Source organism: Hypomesus nipponensis, chromosome 17, assembly GCF_054491055.1.
Source record: "Hypomesus nipponensis isolate SF chromosome 17, ASM5449105v1, whole genome shotgun sequence".
Taxonomy (NCBI): domain Eukaryota; kingdom Metazoa; phylum Chordata; class Actinopteri; order Osmeriformes; family Osmeridae; genus Hypomesus; species Hypomesus nipponensis.
Window position 1 is genome coordinate 23,500,038 of NC_140377.1, and position 26,704 is coordinate 23,526,741.

The following is a 26,704-nucleotide window of genomic DNA, read 5'->3' on the forward strand; positions in this document are numbered from 1 at the left end:
GCAACAATACCTACCCTCACATCCATAATAATGAAATGCCTGGAAAAGCTGCTGCTAAACATCATTCTAACCCTAAACATCATTCTGCTGCTAAAGACACCCGCCTGCTGCACCTCCTCCAGACACCTGTCTGCTGCACCTCCTCCAGACACCTGCCTGCTGCACCTCCTCCAGACACCTGTCTGCTGCACCTCCTCCAGACACCTGCCTGCTGCACCTCCTCCAGACACCTGTCTGCTGCACCTCCTCCAGACACCTGCCTGCTGCACCTCCTCCAGACACCTGTCTGCTGCACCTCCTCCAGACACCTGTCTGCTGCACCTCCTCCAGACACCTGTCTGCTGCACCTCCTCCAGACACCTGTCTGCTGCACCTCCTCCAGACACCTGCCTGCTGCACCTCCTCCAGACACCCGTCTGCTGCACCTCCTCCAGACACCCGCCTGCTGCACCTCCTCCAGACACCCATCTGCTGCACCTCCTCCAGACACCTGTCTGCTGCACCTCCTCCAGACACCTGCCTGCTGCACCTCCTCTAGGCACCCGTCTGCTGCACCTCCTCTAGACACCCGCCTGCTGCACCTCCTCCAGACACCCACCTGCTGCACCTCCTCCAGACACCTGCCTGCTGCACCTCCTCTAGGCACCCGTCTGCTGCACCTCCTCCAGACACCTGTCTGCTGCACCTCCTCTAGGCACCCGTCTGCTGCACCTCCTCTAGACACCCGCCTGCTGCACCTCCTCTAGACACCTGCCTGCTGCACCTCCTCCAGACACTCGTCTGCTGCACCTCCTCTAGGCACCCGTCTGCTGCACCTCCTCTAGACACCTGCCTGCTGCACCTCCTCTAGACACCAGTCTGCTGCACCTCCTGTAGACACCTGTCTGCTGCACCCCCCCCCCCCCCCCATCCACCTGTGGGTAGGCACTACCACAGCACCCACACAATGGATCAATTTGCAATTCATTTCGTCAATATTTAAAGGACACTGTCATAACCTTAACAAATGAGTCTTCAGAAAGTATTATTGCAAAACATCAATTTTTATTTTATTTATCAGCAGGAACAACCTCAGCCAGCCCTGGCCCACACACTGACAGAATCTTGTGGAACTGTTACATACATGTGAACATTAACAGTATTGTTGTTACATACATTTTACATAATGTGAACATAAGTCTAATTTAACAGATGCTACACTAGTGACACTAACATGTCTTGCCATGACTAGTGTGTTTGAATATTTATGTATTTCTCCATGGTAACATCTCTATATACAGCATCTCTCCACCACCACGCTGGTCGCATATACCCGCAGCTCCACAGGTTACCACGGAGACAAGCAGACGTAGTCCTACACCGACAGCCACCGTGACCCCTGGTGACCCCTACTTGACCCTGTACAAAACCTTCCTCTGCATGCGGTGCTGCAGTTCTCCTCTCCGCATCATCAAATGGAGAACCTTGATGATAGCCTGCTCTGGGTACTTCTACAAGGGGATAGAGGAAGAGGAGGAGAGGGAAAGAGAGAGGGAGAGGGAAAGAGAGGGAGGAGGAGAGGGAGGAGGAGGAGAGGGAAAGAGAGAGGGAGAGGGAAAGAGAGGGAGGAGGAGAGGGGGAAGAGGAGAGGGGGAGGAGGAGGAGGAGAAGAGGGAGAATGAGGAGAGGGAGGAGGAGGAGGAGTAGAGGGAGAATGAGGAGAGGGAGGAGGAGGAGGAGTAGAGGGAGAGGAGGAGTAGAGGGAGAATGAGGAGAGGGAGGAGGAGTAGAGGGAGAGGAGGAAAGGAGGGAGTGGACGGATCAATTTAAAGACAAAAAGTGGAATCTGTGCTTGTGTGTGTGTGAGAGAGTGTACCTGCTTGGTGAAGTCCTGCAGGAGGCTGTGTGTGTGAGAGAGTGTACCTGCTTGGTGAAGTCCTGCAGGAGGCTGTGTGTGTGAGAGAGTGTACCTGCTTGGTGAAGTCCTGCAGGATGCTGTGTGTGTGTACCTGCTTGGTGAAGTCCTGCAGGATGCTGTGTGTGTGTACCTGCTTGGTGAAGTCCTGCAGGAGGCTGTGTGTGTGTACCTGCTTGGTGAAGTCCTGCAGGAGGCTGTGTGTGTGTACCTGCTTGGTGAAGTCCTGCAGGATGCTGTGTGTGTGTACCTGCTTGGTGAAGTCCTGCAGGAGGCTGTGTGTGTGTACCTGCTCGGTGAAGTCCTGCAGGATGCTGTGTGTGTGTACCTGCTTGGTGAAGTCCTGCAGGAGGCTGTGTGTGTGTACCTGCTCGGTGAAGTCCTGCAGGATGCTGTGTGTGTGTACCTGCTTGGTGAAGTCCTGCAGGAGGCTGTGTGTGTGTACCTGCTTGGTGAAGTCCTGCAGGATGCTGTGTGTGTGTACCTGCTTGGTGAAGTCCTGCAGGATGCTGTGTGTGTGTGTGTACCTGCTCGGTGAAGTCCTGCAGGATGCTGTGTGTGTGTACCTGCTTGGTGAAGTCCTGCAGGAGGCTGTGTGTGTGTGTGTGTGTGTACCTGCTTGGTGAAGTCCTGCAGGATGCTGTGTGTGTGTGTGTGTACCTGCTTGGTGAAGTCCTGCAGGAGGCTGTGTGTGTGTACCTGCTTGGTGAAGTCCTGCAGGATGCTGTGTGTGTGTGTACCTGCTTGGTGAAGTCTTGCAGGATGCTGTGTGTGTGTGTGTGTACCTGCTTGGTGAAGTCCTGCAGGATGCTGTGTTCGGACACTTGGGATCCGATGGCAAAGCGTCTCTTCAGCTGTTTCTCGATACGAGACACCATCTCCTGATCCTCCTGGGTGGTGAAGCCCTCCACACCTGCTCACACACACACAGGTCAGCAACACACACACACAGGTCATCAACACACACACAGGTCAGCAACACACACACACACACACACACACACACACAGGTCAGCAACACACACACACACACACACAGGTCAGCAACACACACACACAGGTCAGCAACACACACACACAGGTCAGCAACACACGCAGCCCTCTCCCTACCTGCCAGGCTGCCAGAGAGTGCTGCGTCCAGGGTGGAGACCTGGAACAGGCGCAGGGCCTCGTCCACCTCCTCCTCCCCTGCCACAGCCTGCAGCCTCATCTTAGCCAGGGACTCAGCGATGCGCACCACCGCCTCCAGCTGCCTGTAGGGGGCAGCACAGAGCAGCAGGGGGTTAGCATGGACGCACAGGAGCGTACCTTACAGTGATGGGGGCCCTACATGTGTGTGTGTGTGTGTGTGTGCGTACCTGACGGTGATGGGGATGGACGCCCGGCGGTCGCTGTCCCTCTCATGCTCCCTCGCTCCGCTCCTCATCACCACGTAGCGGTTCTTCAGCTTCTCCGCTGCGCCAGCTGACAGACGCGGGCCGCACTTCCTGTCATGACATCACTCAGCGTTACCATGACTATGCGCACACTGCAGCTTATTCTAAACACCAGTGAGGGTCTCCCTTTAGACACCAGTGAGGGTCTCTTTAGACACCAGTGAGGGTCTCTCTCTCGACACCAGTGAGGGTCTCTCTCTCGACACCAGTGAGGGTCTGTCTCTAGACACCAGTGAGGGTCTCTCTAGACACCAGCGAGGGTCTGTCTCTAGACACCAGCGAGGATTTCTCTCTCGAGACACCAGTGAGGGTCTCTCTCAAGACACCAGTGAGGGTCTCTCTCTAGACACCAGTGAGGGTCTCTATCTAGACACCAGTGAGGGTCTCTATCTAGACACCAGTGAGGGTCTCTATCTAGACACCAGTGAGGGTCTCTCTCTAGACACCAGTGAGGGTCTCTATCTAGACACCAGTGAGGGTCTCTATCTAGACACCAGTGAGGGTCTCTATCTAGACACCAGTGAGGGTCTCTCTCTAGACACCAGTGAGGGTCTCTCTCTAGACACCAGTGAGGGTCTCTCTCTAGACACCAGTGAGGGTCTCTCTCTAGACCAGTGAGGGTCTCTCTCTAAACACCAGTGAGGGTCTCTCTAGACAGCAGAGGGTCTCTCCTGTAGTGTGGGAACTCACAGGCGGGCGTAGGAGATGTACTTCTTGAGGGTGGAGAGAGGGATCTCCCCCTCCGTGCCATCCAGCTGTGTCTGGGCACTCAGGTGGACGTTCATCACATGACGAGCCAGGGTCTGGGGGCGGGGATAGAGGGATCAAACACACACACACACACACCACTCGACAGACACACACTCCCCTGGGCACACACTCCCTTACCATGTCTCTCTGCTGGTCGTGGTGGTCTTTGATGATGAAAATCATGTCGAAGCGAGACAGGATGGTGGGCATGAAATCAATGTTGTCCTCCCCCTTGGTGTCGTCCCAGCGGCCGAACACAGAGTTAGCAGCCGCCAGCACGGAGCAGCGCGAGTTCAGGGTAGTGGTGATGCCTGCCTGGGGTCAGAGGTCAGACGTACATCACTACAGAGGTCAGACATACATCACTACAGAGGTCAGACATACATCACTACAGAGGTCAGACATACATCACTACAGTGCAGGAACGGAGAGAGAGGGAGGGAGGGGAAGATGGAGAGATAAAGATGAAGAGGAAAAGAGGGAGATTGAGAGATAAATTGAGAGTGGGGAGGGGAGTGTACCTTGGCGATAGAGATAGTCTGTTGTTCCATGGCCTCGTGGATCGCTACTCTGTCATCCTCTCTCATCTGGAGAGGGGAGGGAGAGGAGGGCAGGGTGGAGGGAGGGGGTGTAGACGTTCCTTTAAAATAACTTTTGTGAACTGTGTTTTAGTGAGTTCTACTGTGCTCTACTCTGCTCCTCACCTTGTCAAACTCGTCAATGCAGACCACGCCTCCGTCAGCCAGCACCATAGCCCCGCCCTCCATGATGAAGCCTCGCGTCTGGGGGTCCCTGAGCACGGACGCAGTCAGCCCTGCCGCACTGCTGCCCTTCCCTGAGGTGTACACCTGGAAGCAGGGGGCATCTTAAACACCTCTCACCCTGGAGAAAGCTGCTGGTCTGCTAGTATTGAGTCACAGTATATAAATAGTTTTGAATGTGTATATATAATACATAGAAGGTAGTGTTATATGATATATCGATAGTTACACCATATTAGGGATGGGCATGGTTAATCGAATATCCGGATATCCTAAAGTAAGTTAGTATTCGAATACTTTTTTCGAATACTTATGAGCGTAGTTAAAAAAAAAAAAATGTTTTAATGAAAAACCGTCGCATAGTGTTGTGAATTCTAATAGTTGTGACGTTAGAAATGATGAAAACCATCAAAAAAGGTAGGCTACGCCTGTGTTCTGCTGCAAGTCTCCTTTCATTTCATTTGGCGCTACAAGAAGCATTGTGTCGTGGCTAAGCAGTAGGCTACCTCGCAGCAACCTCAGTTCATGCAGTTTTTTCTACGCCGGCCTGCTCGTAAAACGACTCCGTACTCGCCTCTCCCCTGAGCATGTTTACGTGCTCATTTTCCTGAATAAAATGCGTATGACTAATTCAGTTGTGGCTTATTTATTTTCTTACCAGTAGCCATGTAGAGCTAGCGTAATCCGCTGTTTATGTTTGCATTGTGTGGTGGCGCACTGTATCCTATAGGATTTCGGTTCCAAGTTAATATGCAAGTTAATATGCAATATTTCTCTGTGTGTCTTTCGTTTTTATGGAGGATAGCCTACCCAATGTGTTTAATTTAGTCCAATGTAGCCTACTTTTTATTTCACATAATAATAGGCTATCGCTTTTCCGCCAAATTAAGAGCCTACGTCTGAAGACGCAGCGTTTTTTCAAGTTCATTGTCTTTTCGTCATGTTAATAAATTGATCTTTCATTTGTTTTCTTTATTCAACCCTTATTTAATCTAATAGTTTAACAGTCCCAATTATTGCCAGAATGTGTGGTGGTTCATGTGTTTACTGTATGCTTTGCGTCACGGCAGGCTAATTACATAACGGAACCACATTAATAAAAATAGATTATCCGGATATTCGAAAATAATTTCGGATACTATTCGAATAGTGAAATCAGTTCAAATCTCCATCCCAACACCATATATACATATACACACAAATCTCTGTATATATGATATGTAGATGTAAAGTTACATGTGTATGTATGATATATAGATGTAGAGTTGTGTACCCCGATAGGAGAGCAGCGCTCCACAAACTTCAGCAGTTGAGACTTGGCTGTCCCTGGGTCTCCCAGCATCAGCAGATTGATGTCCCCTCGCCGGGTCAGACCATCTGGGAGTCTGGGGGGGGGGAGACTTGGGTCATTTATGACCTCAAGAGATTGCTATATACTCTGACATAACAGCAGTGTGTAGGGTTAGTGGATAAGGAGGTTCAGTGTGGAGCCACCTCTTGCGGGAGCCTCCGAACAGCAGGCACACAATGGCCTTCTTCAGGTCCTCGCTGCCGTAGATGGAGGGAGCGAGGGAGCGCGCCAGGGAGGAGTAGACGTCAGGGGAGGATGCCAGCGCTCGCAATTCCTCCTCCTCCTGGGGGGAGACAGAGGAGGTGGCACCTCGCCCTGAGGGAGGAGGAGGAGGAGAGGGAGGAGTAGGATGAGGAGGGAGGAGGATGAGAGGGAGGGAGGAGGATGAGAGGGAGGGAGGAGGATGAGAGGGAGGAAAAGGGGAGGGATGAGAGGGAGGGGAAGTCACAGTTATTGTGATCTTAGAAGCTTAGAAAATGAAGGTGTGCTTAACTAAACTAGCCAATGTCAGCCTTATATTCATATTTTCAAATAATGCTTGCCCACCTGGCCCCCCATGGCCCACCTGGCCCCCCATGGCCCACCTGCCCCCCCATGGCCCACCTGGCCCCCCATGGCCCACCTGGCCCCCCCATGGCCCACCTGGCCCCCCATGGCCCACCTGGCCCCCCATGGCCCACCTGGCCCCCCATGGCCCCCCCATGGCCCCCCCATGGCCCACCTGGCCCCCCCATGGCCCACCTGGCCCCCCCATGGCCCACCTGGCCCCCCATGGCCCACCTGCCCCCCCATGGCCCACCTGGCCCCCCATGGCCCACCTGGCCCCCTGGTGCCTACCTGCCCCCTCCGTGTCCAGGCTGATGCCCACCACCCTCAGGTAGGAGGCGCGGATCCCCACCCCGGAGCTTTTCTCCCGCCCGCGGGCCTTGGCGGCAGCCATCTTCTTGATGGAGTAGATGCCCATGATGGTGACCCGGTTACCAGGGACGACACGGTCACACAGGTACCTGGGAGGGGGGACCTGTTAGTACAGCTGCAGGCGTGTGTGTGTGTGTGTGTACCTGTCACAGTAGCTGAAGGTGTGTGTGTGTGTGTACCTGTCACAGTAGCTGCAGGAGTGTGTGTGTACCTGTCACAGTAGCTGCAGGCGTGTGTGTGTGTGTGTGTACCTGTCACAGTAGCTGAAGGTGTGTGTGTGTGTGTATCTGTCACAGTAGCTGCAGGAGTGTGTGTGTACCTGTCACAGTAGCTGCAGGAGTGTGTGTGTGTGTGTGTACCTGTCACAGTAGCTGCAGGAGTGTGTGTGTGTGTGTGCCTGTCACAGTAGCTGCAGGAGTGTGTGTGTGTGTGTGTGTACCTGTCACAGTAGCTGCAGGCGTGTGTGTGTGTGTGTGTACCTGTCACAGTAGCTGAAGGTGTGTGTGTGTGTGTACCTGTCACAGTAGCTGCAGGAGTGTGTGTGTACCTGTCACAGTAGCTGCAGGAGTGTTTGTGTGTGTGTGTACCTGTCACAGTAGCTGCAGGAGTGTGTGTGTGTGTGTGCCTGTCACAGTAGCTGCAGGAGTGTGTGTGTGTGTGTGTGTACCTGTCACAGTAGCTGCAGGAGTGTGTGTGTGTGTGTGTACCTGTCACAGTAGCTGCAGGAGTGTGTGTGTGTGTGTGTGTACCTGTCACAGTAGCTGCAGGAGTGTGTGTGTGTACCTGTCACAGTAGCTGCAGGAGTGTGTGTGTGTGTGTGTACCTGTCACAGTAGCTGCAGGAGTGTGTGTGTGTGCCTGTCACAGTAGCTGCAGGAGTGTGTGTGTGTACCTGTCACAGTAGTTGCAGGAGTGTGTGTGTGTGTGTGTGTACCTGTCACAGTAGCTGCAGGAGTGTGTGTGTGTGTGTGTGTGTGTGTGTGTGTGTGTGTGTGTACCTGTCACAGTACAGCTGCAGGTGTCGGGGCATCTCTCCGTGAGGGACAGCGTCAGGTGACTCCTGGAGGCGGAGCGTCTGGAAGTCCACACAGACACACCTGTCTGGAACGATGAAGTAGGGGTCCACCGGACACTTCACCCTGCCGGCCTGCTCGCTGCACACACACACACACACACACGTTACAACACACACACACGTTACAACACACACACACGTTACAACACACACGTTTCCCCCTCAGGCTGGCGGCAATGTAATGTAGCTTACGTGTTGCACTTGCGTGGCAGTGCGTAGCCCTGCAGGCCGGGTGGCAGGGGGATGTTGCTGATGACAGAACGACATCCTCGGCACTGCAGAGCCACTCTGGTGGCCTTGGCCCTCACGGCCCCGGCTGAGATCACGATGCCCGGCACCTTCACCAGCCGGGACACCTGCTCTGACTGGGGAGAACCTGGGTGTTACCTTGAGGCAGGGTGTGTGTGTGTACCTTCAGGGTGTTACCTTGAGGCAGGGTGTGTGTGTGTACCTTCAGGGTGTTACCTTGAGGCAGGGTGTGTGTGTGTACCTTCAGGGTGTTACCTTGAGGCAGGGTGTGTGTGTGTACCTTCAGGGTGTTACCTTGAGGCAGGGTGTGTGTGTGTACCTTCAGGGTGTTACCTTGAGGCAGGGTGTGTGTGTGTACCTTCAGGGTGTTACCTTGAGGCAGGGTGTGTGTGTGTACCTTCAGGGTGTTACCTTGAGGCAGGGTGTGTGTGTGTACCTTCAGGGTGTTACCTTGAGGCAGGGTGTGTGTGTGTACCTTCAGGGTGCGTATGGAGGCAGGGTGGGCGTCGCTCCTCAGCATCACCTGGATGTGCTGCACCTGCTCCTCCCCAGGGGGGCGTGGCCTCGTCACCTCATCTGCCACTTCCTGGGCTGCCTCCTCCAGCTGCTCATCACAACAGGGGTCAGAGGTCACCATGGTCCAATAGCACACACTCAGTCTCAACCTCTAGCATCCCAGTCTAGTCTATCCCTTAGTTCCTAACCCACGCATGCTGGTGCTCACCAGGGGCAGGTTGTCCGAGGGCAGCTTGTACAGACAGTCGCTCATGTCCTCGTCGAAGCTGGCAAGGTCCTCCATCTCCACCTCCAGCCAGAACTCCCCCAGCGTGTAGTGCCGCTTCAGATCGTCCCTAAACACAACCGGACGCGCCGTCAGTCACATACACACATGATTTTTCAATGTGGAGACGGTGTTGAACGGAGGAAAAGCTTCTTTTTTTTTTACAACAAAACGGTAATGTGGATTTCAAACGAATGGATGCTGGGGACAATAAGGCCTGCAGGTGGCAGTAATGCAACATGATGAACAGTGCCGTAAAACATCGAATAATTCAGTTCGGCATGGGTGGTTTAATTCAGACATCTGCAGGTAGTTAGCCTACCTAGCTGCAGGTAGTTAGCCTAGTTATCTGAAGTTAATCTGCCAAATCAGTCAATTCTGGTTGTTAGCTTGCTTAGCTGGCTGTCTAAATGGTCTAAATGGGACTATTGTGATAGCCAAACAAACTTCCGGTTGGTCTACTTGATGAAAACTTCGTCCCATCATTTGTTTTACCTGTATTTGTATGTGAAACCGGTACGATCAGTCCCGACTCTGAACTGCCGGAGAAATTCACGGAATCGCTTCTTGATCTGTGTGCGCTTCAACGCACTTTCGTCTCCGTGTGCCTCGCCGCCGCCGAAACTGTCACTGTAGTACACTCCCGGATCATCGAAGCCAGACATGTTGGACCGGAAAGTTAAACAAAGTGGTAATAATATAGTTCTTGATGAACAAAGTAAAATAACTTAAGCTAGCTAAATGCAAAAGAGGGTTTTGGTCGGTGAAAGACGGTGACGTGTAGCAGACAACACAGTCCTCCACGCTTTGCTTTTTCGCGGCAAAACGTACACGTCACTACCAGTGAGATCCAGCCCCGACGCCTTCTTGCAGCTTCTGATAGGCGAACGTATCCGCCGCTTGACAGGATTGGCTGAATCGAGCTTTCTGGAGGCGTGTCTTGTGTGCGATAGGAGGGGCTTCGCTGACCGGTGGCGCGAAAAAGACGAAGAAAGAGACGAAACCCGATCAGGGTGACCGGCAGAGGCATAGGTCTAGTCAATATGTATAATGAATATTATTGTATACTGTTATAGTGTGTATAATGAAAGCTACGCCCCTGGTAACAGGCTTGGTGAACGGTCATTTGCAAGGATATGAGACTCAGAAGCGGCCTCTAGGACTGTCTCTGTAATAGTATGCACGCGCTCTTCTGCATATATGTAGCTTATGTTTCTGCAACATCTGACATGGATTCAGGAAAGAGAGGGCAAGAAGAAAGGAGGCTAGTTCTGATGATGCAGTTATACATCAAACAATAATAATAGGGAGTCAGGTGGCTGAGCAGTTAGGGAATTGGGCTAGTAATCAGAAGGTTGCCGGTTCTATTCCTGGCTGTGCTAAATGACGTGTGTCCTTGAGCAAGGCACTTCACCCTTCTTGCCTCTGGGGAAATGTCCCTGTTCTTACTGTAAATCACTCTGGATAACAGCGTCTGCTAAATGTAAATGTAATACTAATAATAATAATAAAAGTCACGTAACACTGCAAGCTTTGTTAGCAAAAGTTTAATATGATATATTCAGCATTTTAAGGCAAACACCAAAGCTTTTTTGACCACAATAGACCTTCAGTGGTAACTACATTCTACCATTCTCATCAGGAGACATCTTCTTTGCCCTGTAACAGCCCTCCCTGGGCCTGACATCACTTCCTATCCAGGCCTGACAACACTTCCTGCTGGTCTCTAGGAGACCACGCCGTGCTTCCTGCCTGTCTGGGTGAAGGCCTCCACACAGCGGTCTATGTCCTGGTTGGTGTGGGCCGCAGAGATCTGAACCCGGATACGGGCCTTGCCCTTAGGAACCACAGGGTAGGAGAAGCCAATCACATACACACCTGAGGGAGGAGGGAGGGAGATGGGGGGGGGGGAGGGGGAGGATGGGGAGGGGGAGGGGGGAGAAGATGGGGAGGGGGGAGATGGTTGAGAACTCACAGCTGTGTTGCTTATTTTATGATACTGTTGGATGTTTGACATGTGTGCTATCTACAGATGCTATAGCTCTTAGGTGTATGTGGGTGTGTGTATGTGTGTGTGTGTGTATGTGTGCGTGTGTGTGTGAGTGTATGTGTGCGTGTGTGTGTATGTATGTGTGTGTGTCTTACCCAGCTTGAGCATGTCGTCAGCCATGAGTGAGGCGAGGCGCGCGTCCCCCAGCATGACGGGGGAGATGGGGTGAGACGAGCCTGAGATGGTGAACCCAGCCTGGGCCATGGAGCTCCGGAACCTGGTGGGACAAATCAACACCCCAGCGCACCTATGATGACCATAATAACCCAACATTCACCTAACCCAACATTCACCTAACCCCAACCCAACATTCAGCTAACCCTAACCCAACATTCAGCTAACCCTAACCCAACATTCAGCTAACCCAACATTCACCTAACCCAACATTCACCTAACCCCAACCCAACATTCAGCTAACCCTAACCCAACATTCACCTAACACTAACCCAACATTCAGCTAACCCTAACCCAACATTCAGCTAACCCTAACCCAACATTCACCTAACCCCAACCCAACATTCAGCTAACCCTAACCCAACATTCACCTAACCCCAACCCAACATTCAGCTAACCCTAACCCAACATTCAGCTAACCCTAACCCAACATTCAGCTAACCCTAACCCAACATTCACCCAACCCTAACCCAACATTCACCCAACCCTAACCCAACATTCACCCAACCCTAACCCAACATTCAGCTAACCCTAACCCAACATTCACCCAACCCTAACCCAAAATTCACCCAACCCTAACCCAACATTCAGCTAACCCTAACCCAACATTCAGCTAACCCTAACCCAACATTCACCTAACCCAACATTCAGCTAACCCTAACCCAACATTCACCTAACCCTAACCCAACATTCACCGAACCCAACATTCAGCTAACACTAACCCAACATTCACCTAACCCAACATTCACATAACCCTAACCCAACATTCACCTAACCCAGCATTCAGCTAACCGTAACCCAGCATTCAGCTAACCGTAACCCAACATTCACCTAACCCAACATTCACATAACCCTAACCCAACATTCACCTAACCCAGCATTCAGCTAACCGTAACCCAACATTCAGCTAACCCTAACCCAACATTCACCTAACCCTAACCCAACATTCAGATGGAGAGGGAGTGTCCCACATGAGCTCACTCACCAAGTCTCCTCTCAGCACCTCCCCCTCCCCTCCTCTCAGCACCTCCCCCTCCCCTCCTCTCAGCACCTCCCCCTCCCCTCCTCTCAGCACCTCCCCTCCCCTCCTCTCAGCACCTCCCCCTCCCCTCCTCTCAGCACCTCCCCTCCCCTCCTCTCAGCACCCCCCCCTCCCCTCCTCTCAGCACCCCCCCCTCCCCTCCTCTCAGCACCTCCCCCTCCCCTCCTCTCAGCACCTCCCCTCCCCTCCTCTCAGCACCCCCCCCTCCCCTCCTCTCAGCACCCCCCCCTCCCCTCCTCTCAGCACCCCCCCCTCCCCTCCTCTCAGCACCTCCCCCTCCCCTCCTCTCAGCACCTCCCCTCCCCTACTCTCCGCACCCCCCCCTCCCCTCCTCTCAGCACCTCCCCCTCCCCTCCTCTCCGCACCCCCCCCTCCCCTCCTCTCAGCACCTCCCCCTCCCCTCCTCAGCACCCCCCCCTCCCCTCCTCTCAGCACCTCCCCCTCCCCTCCTCTCCGCACCCCCCCCTCCCCTCCTCTCAGCACCCCCCCCTCCCCTCCTCTCAGCACCCCCCCCTCCCCTCCTCTCAGCACCTCCCCCTCCCCTCCTCTCAGCACCTCCCCCTCCCCTCCTCTCAGCACCTCCCCTCCCCTCCTCTCCGCACCCCCCCCTCCCCTCCTCTCAGCACCTCCCCCTCCCCTCCTCTCCGCACCCCCCCCTCCCCTCCTCTCAGCACCCCCCCCTCCCCTCCTCTCAGCACCTCCCCCTCCCCTCCTCTCCGCATCCCCCCCTCCCCTCCTCTCAGCACCTCCCCCTCCCCTCCTCTCCGCACCCCCCCCTCCCCTCCTCTCAGCACCCCCCCCTCCCCTCCTCTCAGCACCTCCCCCTCCCCTCCTCTCCCACTCCCTCCTCTTCCCCCTCCCCCCCTCACCTCATGGTCTTGGCCGCCACGCTCTGAGCGATCTCATTGGATGCCATCAGCAGCTCCAGGGCACGTGCGGCGCAGCCTACGACGGGCGGGGGGAGGGAGTTGGAGAAGAGGTACGGCCGGGAGCGCTGCCTCAGCAGCTCTATCAGGGGCCTGGGGCCCACGGTGTAGCCACCTGACACACACACACACACACACACAGGGTTAGACATGAAATCACAGCACACCAACCTGCTACCTAAGTCCTGCTTCCCTGAGACCCACCAGCAACCCCCCCCCCCAAATACCCTGCCTATCCCCCCCAACTACCCCCTCACCCCCAGCTGCTTTCAGAAACTACCCCCCCTTCCCACTAAATAGTCACCCCCCCAGACCCACCTGCGGCCCCCCCTAGGGCTTTGCCCAGGGTGGAGTTGACGATGTGAACCTTGTCCATCACTCCCAGAAGTTCATCTGTGCCCCTGCAACCAAGACACAGCTGTTACTCCTCTCTCCCTCTCCCCCTCCCCCCTCCTCTCCCTCCAGCCCCCTCACCTCCCCCGGGGACCCATGAAGCCGGTGGCGTGGCACTCATCTATGAAAACCATGGCTCCATACTGCTCTGCCAGCTTACAGATGCCCTGCAGGGGGGCAACATCTCCATCCATAGAGAACACTCCATCAGTCACCACCAGACGCAGACGCGATGACTGGAGGAGAAGATGAACAGACAAAAAGAAGACGAGGATAAGAGAAACAAGATATATAGATAGGATCAAGTGATCAAATTGGAATTGAAATCTCTGATGCTAGTATTGAGGTTGTGTGACAGTCTGTGTGAGGGGCTCAACACACTGATCACCAGGCCAACCTGGGCCTGACCCATGACCCCTGATGCTTGTGACTCAGCACCATGCTTCAAGCTCAGCTGGGGCCTCATGGTCCAACTTTAGGAGGCTTTCAGCCAGACATCCCATAATAGACTGAAGAACACATTGTTGAAATGATGAAGATAGGTTATGATTAATGGTTTATCTGATTTAAAATGAAATTTGTATCCATCTTTTTAGTATATTCTATATTACTGGAAACCATATGTTAAGCTTTGGGGTCCTCGTGCCTGTGAAGGTGGATGCTGGGGGTGTGGGTCGTGCCTTTGGGGGCCTCGTGCCTGTGAAGGTGGATGCTGGGGGTGTGGGTCTTTGGGGGCCTCGTGCCTGTGAAGGTGGATGCTGGGGGTGTGGGTCTTCGGGGGCCTCGTGCCTGTGAAGGTGGATGCTGGGGGTGTGGGTCTTTGGGGGCCTCGTGCCTGTGAAGGTGGATGCTGGGGGTGTGGGTCTTCGGGGGCCTCGTGCCTGTGAAGGTGGATGCTGGGGGTGTGGGTCTTCGGGGGCCTCGTGCCTTTGGGGGCCTCGTGCCTGTGAAGGTGGATGCTGGGGGTGTGGGTCTTCGGGGGCCTTGTGCCTGTGAAGGTGGATGCTGGGGGTGTGGGTCTTCGGGGGCCTCGTGCCTTTGGGGGCCTCGTGCCTGTGAAGGTGGATGCTGGGGGTGTGGGTCTTCGGGGGCCTCGTGCCTGTGAAGGTGGATGCTGGGGGTGTGGGTCTTCGGGGGCCTCGTGCCTGTGAAGGTGGATGCTGGGGGTGTGGGTCTTCGGGGGCCTCGTGCCTGTGAAGGTGGATGCTGGGGGTGTGGGTCTTCGGGGGCCTCGTGCCTGTGAAGGTGGATGCTGGGGGTGTGGGTCTTCGGGGGCCTCGTGCCTGTGAAGGTGGATGCTGGGGGTGTGGGTCTTCGGGGGCCTCGTGCCTGTGAAGGTGGATGCTGGGGGTGTGGGTCTTCGAGGGCCTCGTGCCTGTGAAGGTGGATGCTGGGGGTGTGGGTCTTTGGGGGCCTCGTGCCTGTGAAGGTGGATGCTGGGGGTGTGGGTCTTCAGGGGCCTCGTGCCTGTGAAGGTGGATGCTGGGGGTGTGGGTCTTCAGGGGCCTCGTGCCTGTGAAGGTGGATGCTGGGGGTGTGGGTCTTCGAGGGCCTCGTGCCTGTGAAGGTGGATGCTGGGGGTGTGGGTCTTCAGGGGCCTCGTGCCTGTGAAGGTGGATGCTGGGGGTGTGGGTCTTCAGGGGCCTCGTGCCTGTGAAGGTGGATGCTGGGGGTGTGGGTCTTCGGGGGCCTCGTGCCTGTGAAGGTGGATGCTGGGGGTGTGGGTCTTCGAGGGCCTCGTGCCTGTGAAGGTGGATGCTGGGGGTGTGGGTCTTCGAGGGCCTCGTGCCTGTGAAGGTGGATGCTGGGGGTGTGGGTCTTCAGGGGCCTCGTGCCTGTGAAGGTGGATGCTGGGGGTGTGGGTCTTCGAGGGCCTCGTGCCTGTGAAGGTGGATGCTGGGGGTGTGGGTCTTCGAGGGGTTTTCCCCGCATTCCACAGCCCCTAATATCCAGATCTTTACACTTTGGGCTTAATATCTTCTACCTGTTTGTAGTATTGATAATAATCAGTCAACCCCCAACTATAAATCAAGTGGCACGTTTGAGACCCTGCGCCCACACAGTCATGTCTGTAACTGCAGAGTTCAGGGCCAGTACCATTAGCCGTAAATTGGGAGAATTGTCGTTGTATTAGGAAAACACCTGTAATCTGAAACCCAGGACAAGGGACCAATAATGTTGGGGTGCATAATGTATCTGTGACCAACTGTACTGTACCAATAACAAAAAATATACACAAATAATAATAAGAAAATACAGTAAATAAGGGAGTGTCTGGAGAGAAACTGCAGTGTGCTCCTGGCAGCACGCTCACTTGTTGGATACTCTGTCCAATAAACCTTCACACTCTGAGTTGCAGTGTGTCTGTTTTGGACTTGATTTATTTTTCACTTGTTGGTAATTCGTTTATTTTTCACTTGCTGGGACTTCGAATAATTTTCAACGTTTGGACTAAGCCAATCAAGAAGTGAGCTACCCGTGGGTCTCCATGGCTACCCGTGGGTCTCCATGGCTACCCGTGGGTCTCCATGGCTACCCGTGGGTCTCCATGGCTACCTGGCTCTCCTGCAGCTTGGCCTCCAGGTCTCCCAGGTCCATGTGTCTGTAGCGGAACCTTCGGGCCCGACACAGACGGATCCCATCTATGATGGAGGCGTGGTTCAGCTCGTCAGACAGAACCGCATCGTCCGGGCCCAGCAGAACCTGCCGTCAGAGGAGGGGGACACAGGCCATGGTGAGACAGGTGAGACAGTTGAAAGTGAGACAGACTCCAGTGTTGAGTGGAGGTCCAATGTATCATTAATAAAATAAGCTGTCTATGGAGCCTGTGTGTTGGGGGTGGAGCCAGGAGTGGGAAGGAGCAGTGTAGGATTCCAGGGTTGTGTCTCAATGCTGTTCATATGAGACACGTTACAGTGCTGTACATATACAACGTATTTTTGTTTACCAAGATTTGAAAACAAATGCAGTTGCAAGCTTAGCCATCACCACTTTTCCCTCTGTCTAATTAAAAACAGACAACACAAACTAGGACGTTGATGGCTAACAAACTCAAAAGTCCCCTCACCCTAACCCAGGGGGCCCCTCACCTCAAACAGACCAGCGTTGGCATCGAAGCAGCTGGCGTACAGGATGCAGTCCTCCCTCTCGTGGAACTGGGCCAGCTTCCTCTCCAGGTCCTTATGGAGGTCCTGAGGACACACAGGGTTAACCCTAACCCCTGACCCTAGTACCTGAACACACAGGGTTAACCCTAACCCCTGACCCTAGTACCTGAACAGTCAGGGTTAACCCTAACCCCTGACCCCAGTACCTGAACACACAGGGTTAACCCTAACCCCTGACCCCAGTACCTGAACACACAGGGTTAACCCTAACCCCTGACCCCAGTACCTGAACACAGGGTTAACCCTGACCCCAGTACCTGAACACAGGGTTAACCCTGACCCCAGTACCTGAACACAGGGTTAACCCTGACTCCAGTACCTGAACACAGGGTTAACCCTGACTCCAGTACCTGAACACAGGGTTAACCCTGACCCCAGTACGTGACGCCTGACCCTACCTGTGTTCCACAGATGAAGCGTACGGAGCTCAGCCCGGCTCCGTGCGTCTGCAGCGCTCTGATCCCAGCCTGCACCACCTCTGGGTGGCTGGACAGACCCAGGTAGTTATTAGCACAGAAGTTCAATACGTCTGCCAGGGGAGGGAGGAAGAGAGGGTGAGGGAGAGAGGGTGAGGGAGAGAGGGTGAGGGAGAGAGAGGGTGAGGGAGAGAGAGGGTGAGGGAGAGAGAGGGTGAGGGAGAGAGGGTGAGGGAGAGAGAGGGTGAGGGAGAGAGAGGGTGAGGGAGAGAGAGGGTAAGTAAGTACGTAAGACTTTATTTATATAGCACATTTCATACAAGAATTGTAGCTCAATGTCCTTTACATAAAATCAATAAAAACAATAATACAAGTGATAAGTCATAATTAAAATAGCAACAATCATATAACTAATACAAGTAGTAAAACCCTTCTGAGATAAAATTACTTAAATGCTTCAGTAAAAGGGTAGGTTTTAAGCTGTCTTAAAACCTGTCTAGCGTGTTTGCTTCCCTAATATTTATGGGTAATTTGTTCCATAGTTTTAGGGCGTAATTACATTTTACATTTTAGTCATTTAGCAGACGCTCTTATCCAGAGCGAGTTACAGTAAGTACAGGGACATTCCCCCCAAGGCAAGTAGGGTGAAGTGCCTTGCCCAAGGACACAACGTCATTTTACTCCCTCACCGCTCAGCCATCTGACTCCCTATTAGCAAAGGCCGAATGACCAATCTTCTTATGACTGCTTCTGGTGACCTCTAATAGGCCTGCATTTGATGATCGCAGTGTTATAGCTGGTGTGTAGTTTATAAGGGAGTTAGCAATGTAGCTCGGTCCTTGTCCATGTAGAGCTTTGTATGTGAGGAGAAGGACCTTAAAGTCAATTCTGAAAGTGACAGGGAGCCAGTGTTAAGTAGCTAGGACAGGACTAATGTGTTCTTTCCTTTTAGTTTTGGTTAATAATCTAGCTGCAGAATGTAGTCTTTCAGTGGTTTTCTTGGGAAGACCAGTGAAAAGTGCGTTACAGTTGTCCAGCCGGCTGATTATAAAAGCATGAAGGGAGAGAGAGGGTGAGGAAGAGAGAGGGTGAGGGAGAGAGAGGGAGAGAGAGGGTGAGAGAGGGTGAGGGAGAGAGAGGGTGAGGGAGAGAGGGAGAGAGAGTGAGGGAGAGAGGGAGAGAGAGGGTGAGGGAGAGAGGGTGAGGGAGAGAGGGTGAGGGAGAGAGGGAGAGAGAGGGTGAGAGAGGGTGAGGGAGAGAGAGGGTGAGGGAGAGAGGGAGAGAGGGAGAGAGAGGGTGAGGGAGAGAGGGAGAGAGAGGGTGAGGGAGAGAGGGTGAGGGAGAGAGGGAGAGAGGGAGAGAGAGGGTGAGGGAGAGAGGGTGAGGGAGAGAGGGTGAGGGAGAGAGAGGGTGAGGGAGAGAGAGGGTGAGGGAGAGAGAGGGTGAGGGAGAGAGAGGGTGAGGGAGAGAGAGGGTGAGGGAGAGAGGGAGAGAGAGGGTGAGGGAGAGAGGGAGAGAGAGGGTGAGGGAGAGAGAGGGTGAGGGAGAGAGAGGGTGAGGAGCTGGGCCTCTAACCCTTTAAGACCTGGGCCTCTAACCCTTTATGATCTGGGCCTCTAACCCTTTATGATCTGGGCCTCTAACCCTTTATGATCTGGGCCTCTAACCCTTTATGATCTGGGCCTCTAACCCTTTATGATCTGGGCCTCTAACCCTTTATGATCTGGGCCTCTAACCCTTTATGAGCTGGGCCTCTCCATGAATGGTGGCTCTCTGTGTGAGCTCTGAGCAGGGAGTTACATGGGGGGGGGGGGGTATTGTAATAGAAAATTACTATTCTTTAGGATGTCTAAAATATTATTTGGCCTACAACAATTATTACTGAGGTTTTAACTTCTGTGAAGCTAGCATAACCTTTTGGCCTAAGACAGTACTGCTTAAAGGAGACATGACATGAAAACTTCATTTTATGAGGTTATTTAACATTAATGAGTTCCCCTCGCCCGCCTTTGGTCCCCCATTGGCTAGAATTTTCAATAAGTGTAAACCAAGCCCTGGGTATTCTTCTCCGCCTTTGACAAAATGAAGGCTCAATTGCTCTGTTTAAAAATCTCCCCCTAGTGACGTAGATAGGAGGAGGGTTACCTCCCCTCTCTCTGCTCTCCCCACCCAGATCATCCATGAGAAACTGAGCTACCACCATATCGGCTTGTCCTGGAGAGACATCATGGCGAGCAAACAAACGATTCATAAAAGTTGCTCAGTGCTTGGATGTACAAATGCAAGCACAAATCTTTTTTTAGTTCCTTCATCCGAGCCTCTGCACAACCACTATCTCAATATTATTTTCGCTGGAAATGCGCCGTCACAACTTCCCAAAGTTTTGCATGTCTGCGCCAAACATTTCAGCGACAACTGTTTCCACAACTCGGGACAATACAAAGCTGGCTTTGCTGTCCGTCTGCAATTGAAGACTGGATCAGTACCAACTCTCTTGGGTCCAGCTACAAACCTCGGACAAGTAAGTCAACTAATGCTACATAATTGTGTTGCTTTACTGTATATGTTTACCTAGCTTGTTACCCTTCGAATGTGGCGAAAATGTGTGTGAATACACACTGTAATGCGAGTGTTGTACCCTTTATTGTTATTTGGATAGCCGTTCTGCTGTTGTTGTAATGGCGCATGCTCCTCATTAGCATTTAAAGCTACAGACACAGAAACAGCGCGTTCTGAGGAAAGCTCATTGTGGGACTACTCGTAGTGGCTATAATTCTGCATCATGGCTGAATTTCGGGAAAGAGCCTTCAGATACAGTATTAGGGGGCCACTAAGGCCTATATAAAAGCATCCAAAAACAGCATTTCATGTCTCCTTTCAGTTTCCGTTTGCGGACAAACGTCTTAAACAGGATTTTTGCTGACAAGTTCTTTTTTCTTTTCTCAAGCTATATTATTATTAATATTGAGCATCTGTATTGAGTTCTGCAACCTATTTCATTTTTCACTTTCTTGTTTATTGAAGACTTCCTCTTTTGATATACATGAACTATTGAACTAATGATGTAACTGTCTGGAATGACTGTATAAAAGAGTGTTCAAATCATGACACCTTTAGAGCCCTTCTACTCCAGACATCATTTATGATACTGTTTGAGATCTGCTCCTCCTTGCTTGCAAGAATAAACAGATAAAGACAAATTCTTCCGACCTCAGACATTTCATGATAGAAATTGAGTACTGAACAGCCAGAGCACTGAACAGCCAGAGCACTGAACAGCCAGAGCACTGAACAGCCCGAGCACTGAACAGCCCGAGCACTGAACAGCCCGAGCACTGAACAGCCCGAGCACTGAACAGCCCGAGCACTGAACAGCCCGAGCACTGAACAGCCCGAGCACTGAACAGCCCGAGCACTGAACAGCCCGAGTACTGAACAGCCCGAGCACTGAACAGCCCGAGTACTGAACAGCCCGAGTACTGAACAGCCCGAGTACTGAACAGCCTGAGCACTGAACAGCCTGAGTACTGAACAGGGCACAATGAAGGACTTGATCCCAGGACCTAATGTGATGCAACAGTGCAAGGCAGTGCGTCACAGTGCCACCAAGTTGGAGGTTGGGGGACTGCAGAATATCTCCTAACCTGCTGCTAATCTTCAATTTATAAACAAGACAGACAGTCTGTACACACACGAACACACACAGCTGACTACCGAACACAGGTAAACTTGACACGTCCTTGGTAGCACGCAGGACTGACCAATAGCGTTAATGTCAACACTAGCTCTCCCAGTCACAGCGTCACTTAAAAACAATTAACGAACAGAAACACAACGGCTCAGACTCAATCAACCCTGCCAGTCACCACAGACGGATCCGTATAGTTTAAAACAGCTGTTAACAAGTTGGCTTTTGTTCGCAATCGTGTGTGGGCTACAAGTTAGCAAACATTCTAGGCAGACCGTAGAATAAGAGTTTTGAGGGACAGACAGTAATCTCGGAATGAAGAATTGAGGTCGTCTAGCTAATAGAGGCGAGTAGCTGGCTGATGTGTACCGGTACTCACCGCCAGAACTTCCGTCCACGCTGATATGCGATCCCTGCTTCGAGGTTATGATTCTCTCCCCTTTCCACGTTCCACCTGATCTGATCGTTTCAAGTTCGCTCTCAAGCACCGACCTGGCAGCGGCGATGGCGGCATAGCCCCGGCTCGTGGAGGAGACAGTAGCTTGCACAACGCACTGGATCGGGGTGCGAAGACCGCGGACGACCCACCGTAGAGACATGGCAGAAGAACTGTCAAACCCACTACTACCAGACGCAGAGTTAACGCGTGGCTAAACGTAATATATGTCACGTCGAAGGATTTAGGTGAGTTCGACTTCATACAGCACCGGCGTCGCCTGCTGTCCGGCTGACTTGAAGCAGCCAATGGCATTCTCAGCTTCAAGGCAGCCGACTGCAGCCGGCTGTCGGCGCCGCCGGTGCTGCATGAAATCGAGTATACCTTATGTAACCCATGAGGCGTGCCGCGGAGAGCCAATCAAAAGACGGGGGCTGTGGCAACGCTCCGTGGCTTCCAATCACATCTCGAATTGTGCCCTTACTTGCAGCACTCGGGTTACAATGGTACCTTCCGCTTTTTTTGTTTGGTTGCTTTCCAGTTTATTTGATTATGGCCCAGTTCCCCAGACATGAATTAAGCCAAGTCCTAAACTAAAACCTTTTCAGTCAAGAACAGTTGTCTGTCTGTCTGTCCGTCCGTCCGTCCGTCCGTCCGTCTGTCTGTCTGTCTGTCTGTCTGTCTGTCTGGACTGCACCCACGCACTTGTGTAATGTCCCGCTGTATTCCGTTGTTTCATGCTAGACTGTATAGTGTTCATTAAAGGTGACATGACATGAAAACTTCATTTTATGAGGTTATTTAACATTAATATGATTTCCCCTAGCCTGCCTTTGGTCCCCCAGTGGCTAGAATTTTCGATAAGTGTAAACCAAGCCCTGCGTGTTCTTCTCCGCCTTTGACAAAATGAAGGCTCAATTGCGCTGTTTGAAAATCTCCCCCTAGTGACGTAGATAGGGGAGGGTTACCTCCCCTCTCTCTGCTTTGCCCGACCAGATCATCTGGCCCGCCCATGAGAAACTGAGCTACCACCGTGCAATCGCGAGTGCGATATCATTTTTTCCTGGAGAGACATCATGGCGAGCAAACAAACGAAGCATAACAGTTGCTCAGTGCTTGGATATACAAATGCAAGCACACATCTTTTTTTTTGTTCCTTCATCCGAGCCTCTGCACAACCCGTATCTTAATTGTATTTTCGCTGGAAATGCGCCGACACAACTTCCCAAAGTGTTGTATGTCTGTGCCAAACATTTCCTCAATTTGAGCCAACTCAAAGCTGGCCTTGCTGAAATTAAATTCTGGATCATTACTAAATCTCCTTGGTCAAGCTACAAACCTTGGACAAGTAAGTTAACTAACGCTATATCATTTTGTTGCTTTACTGTAGCCTATATGGTAGGCTATACCTAGCTTGCTACCCTTAGAATGTGGCTTTAACATTTAACATTAGCTCTGCAGCTAACAGCTGAGTTACTGTTGCTAACGTAAAGATAAATGGCATCAAGTGTGTGTGTGAATACAAACGCTGTAGCGAGTGTTGTACACTTCTTTGTTATTTGGATAACCGGTCTGCTGTTGGTGTTATGGCTCGCGATATCCGCCTTTCTCCACATTGAAATGACTGAGTGTGCACCTCTGCAAACCAGGGTGATCAGATGAGAATGGCTAAATTCGAGCTATCTTACAGCAACGGGGGCAACGAGCCATTGCGATACATCCTTGTAAACATTAGCGCATGTTGCCGCCCCTCTCCTCCTCATTAGCATTTAAAGCTACAGACACAGAAACAGCGCGTTCTGAGGAAAACTGATTGTGGGACTATAGTGGCTATAATTCTGCACCATGGCTGAATTTCGGGAAAGAGACTTCAGATATAGTATTAGGGGACAACTAAGGCCTATATAAAAGCATCCAAAAACAGCATTTCATGTCACCTTTAAGATGTTATTGTTGCACTGTAGACAGGGTTGTAGATTGCTGTTCACCGTGCCTGCTGGGTACTGCTAACCCTTTACACCTCCTCCTCTCCAGAGGTGGAAATCCCTGAGGGGACGGGGGAGACACGACCCCCGTCCTGGGGAAAATATGATATGCCCTCCCACATCACTGTAAACATAAGGGCATTTAAATAATGTTAATAACATACATTTAACTTATTACAATGTAGGCTATGTGTTACAGCAGTAATTTTGGTGTCCCCCTCAGAAATTGCTCTTGAGAAAATGTCATATTTGTCCCCCCCAAAATTGATAAAAGATTTGTCACTACTCCTCTCTCTCTAACCCTAAAGCGAAATGTATACTACTCAGGGTTTTTCCTGGGTCAAAATGGGTCTTCGGTGCTCAAAAAAAAAGAAGAAAAATTTATATATATATATATATATCCTTTTTTTTCTAATCAATGTATTTATTCCCAGGTGTTTTACATCCCCCCCTCCCCCCACACACACACACATATGTTTGTCCTATTTCCCCTAAAGCAATAAAGTTAGGGTACTTAAAGACACCTTACACTCATAAAGTATGTTCTAAATGGCATAAATGCTGCCAATTAATAATTGACATAACAACGTATTGTAAAAGGTCAGGAGCCTAGCCTATTGATTAAGGTAGGCCACTCTGAAGCATGTACACTGCTTGCTTCATTTGATCTTGATAGGCTAAGCATTCTGTAGCAAATATGAACAATAAACCCACTTTTCATTCATTAAAACTACTTCAGCATAATATTGTACCTAAACTACAAACCTGAGCAAGGGCAGCAATCGTTATTAGCTAGCAGGGGGAAGAATAAAAACAACAATCACCAGTTAACTTGATTTAAATTTGTAAGAACTATAGACTTATACAATAACAGGCTTAAATGAACTTAGTTATACGACTTACAGTTCTCAAGGACGCACATATGCAATCTCAACTGCGGTGTGAAGCGCGTGTCCGTGCAATTCTCCAACATGCACTAACAATCACTGCTGATACAGGGCCAAAAATTTTGTACAGCCTGATTTCTGATACCGTGGCGGCAGAAATGTAGCCATGGAAGAAACACTGCACTATATATTATCATTCTAGGTTAAGAATACCAATGGAGGCTGCGTTGGAAATCGTAAATCAAACTTTTGTCAGCATTTTGAGTGGACATTTAATTGGCATTTGTACAGATGTATTCTTGCACGTCGGACTGGCCCTCGCAGCGGAACGAGTTTAGTGGCCACTCTGTCCATTCGCGCACCTCACAGTTGCGTATTGATCAGACAAGAAGACACGCTTATCACCTCGATTACTATTGCTCAAAACAGAACGAGGGTTTGGCTGTAGCCTACTTGAAATATACTATTGAGAACATATTCGCTGACATGCATTGCACTCGTGATTTCTAACATTTTGTACAGCCTGGTTTCTGATACTGTGGCGGCAGAAATTTTGCCATAGAGGAAACACTGCACTATATATTATCATTCCAGGTTAAGAACACCAATGGAGGCTGCGTTTGAAATCGTAAATTAAACTTTTGCCAGGATTTTGAGTGGATATTTCATTTGCATTTGTACAGGTGTATTCGTGCACGTCGGGGTGGACCTTGCAGCGGAACGACAGTTTAGTGGCCACTGTCGATTTTCACCTCACAGTTGCGTGCTTATCAGACAAGAAGACACGCTTATCAACTCGATTACTATTGATCAAAAGCCTGGTTCGGCTGTAGCCTACTTGAAACATACTCAGTTGAGAACATATTCGCTGACATGCATTGCTCGCGTTTTTATTTTCTTCAATGCAGACTTTTTTTGCCTTTGGCGCTCGGGATTTGTCATTGGCGCTCGGGAAAACAACTTTGGCGCGCGCCAACATTTTCTCTATGCAGGAAAAACCCTGCTACTCTGTTTTCACAGAAACGGACACAGGGAACCATGGGCGTAGGTTTAGGGGGGGACGGTAGGTACTAGTCCCCACCAATATTTTAGGTGACAAAATTGTACCCACCAATATTTTAGCGAACTCCTTTGTGCTGCAATTTGGATCGATTCTGAAAAAAATATTTTTCACAATATATTTGCAAAACTCATTCGTATTATTGTTCGTCGCCCAGAAAAGTGAAAAATACATTTCCAAGTTAACCAATGCGCCCTCGAGCCTGCAAGACAAGCTATCATTTAATTGTCTGAAGTGTCAGAGTCAGAAACACTTTGTGAATCTTGACTTGCAGACAGAGAGCTGTCAGTAGTCTGACACGGTAAACTACTAAATACACCAGCCTCATATTAGTATTTCGTTTGGTCTCAGCATTAGTATTTTTGACCCTTTTGTGTTTTGTAGATAGAAAAATGTCACCCAAAAGGAAGAGATGTATCAGATGTTTTTTCACCACCCAGAGAGTAAGTAGCTATCAAGAAGGTTGTTAGTTAGTTAGCTAGTAGGAACACTACCCACACAGTCCAAACCTGCTGGTCTTACATTGCCACCTATTCTCTATGGAAACACAGTTTTGAAAGTTGTTAGAGTAGTAGAGCATGTAACTTTTGCTTGTATTAAATCTATCCCTAGCGTCTGCAATCTTTCGACCAGTGTGTTAGCAGCAGCTGGTCTTGTTGAAGCCAGAAGGATAAAGCTAATCTACCCACATAATGGGACCGTGCTAGTTTAGCCTAGTACCAGCAGGCTAGCAATTCAAAAGGGATATTAACTGGTAATAAGTAGTTCTATATGATCCCTTGGATAGTAATATGCCTATCCCTGTAATCTCAACCAATGTCAGCAGTCAACTAAGCATGGTTAGTTTCTGTATCAAATTGATGAATTACTGTGCAGGAAAAACTGCACCCTGAAGCTACAGATGTAGAGCAGGTTGGTGATGAATCAGCATCAGGGGTTCAGGTGAGAAGTTGAATTGTCCATTTTGGTAAAGATTGCATTAAACTGCCGTTTTTTAATGGATGTTTAAAAATATATATATATTGGGGGGGCAGTGCCTACCAAAGCTGAGACCAAACCTACGCCCTCTCCGAGCCCTCTCCAATGTGGAACGCCCTCTCCGAGCCCTCTCCAATGTGGAACGCCCTCTCCGAGCCCTCTCCAATGTGGAACGCCATCAAGTCAGGAGGTGCACAACAAGCTCTCTGAACCCCTCGGAAAGCTTGTCGTGCACCTCCTAATTTTCCTGACTATCGGCCGAATTTTACGGATACCCCTTGGCTGTGA

General features: G+C 51.2%; 2 protein-coding genes across 2 annotated transcripts; both read right to left on the bottom strand.

The window, feature by feature from the left end:
- Positions 1-1,024: 1,024 nt before the first annotated feature.
- On the bottom strand, positions 1,025-10,052 carry mcm5 (minichromosome maintenance complex component 5). The gene is made up of 16 exons (XM_084677136.1): positions 9,710-10,052; positions 9,158-9,284; positions 8,909-9,037; positions 8,377-8,549; positions 8,108-8,263; positions 7,030-7,199; positions 6,336-6,507; positions 6,115-6,226; positions 4,785-4,928; positions 4,602-4,667; positions 4,219-4,395; positions 4,021-4,133; positions 3,253-3,381; positions 3,005-3,147; positions 2,680-2,807; positions 1,025-1,490 (listed from the first exon to the last, which is right to left on the bottom strand). Exons 1-16 carry the CDS (start codon positions 9,877-9,879, stop codon positions 1,389-1,391), a joined length of 2,211 nt encoding a protein of 736 aa, XP_084533262.1. The 5' UTR covers positions 9,880-10,052; the 3' UTR covers positions 1,025-1,388.
- Positions 10,053-10,746: 694 nt separating this feature from the next.
- Positions 10,747-21,806, bottom strand: gcat (glycine C-acetyltransferase). Its single transcript, XM_084677153.1, has 9 exons — positions 21,450-21,806; positions 17,365-17,495; positions 16,889-16,990; positions 16,356-16,502; positions 13,881-14,035; positions 13,725-13,807; positions 13,350-13,521; positions 11,360-11,481; positions 10,747-11,092 (listed from the first exon to the last, which is right to left on the bottom strand). Exons 1-9 carry the CDS (start codon positions 21,667-21,669, stop codon positions 10,941-10,943), a joined length of 1,284 nt encoding a protein of 427 aa, XP_084533279.1. The 5' UTR covers positions 21,670-21,806; the 3' UTR covers positions 10,747-10,940.
- Positions 21,807-26,704: the final 4,898 nt, after the last annotated feature.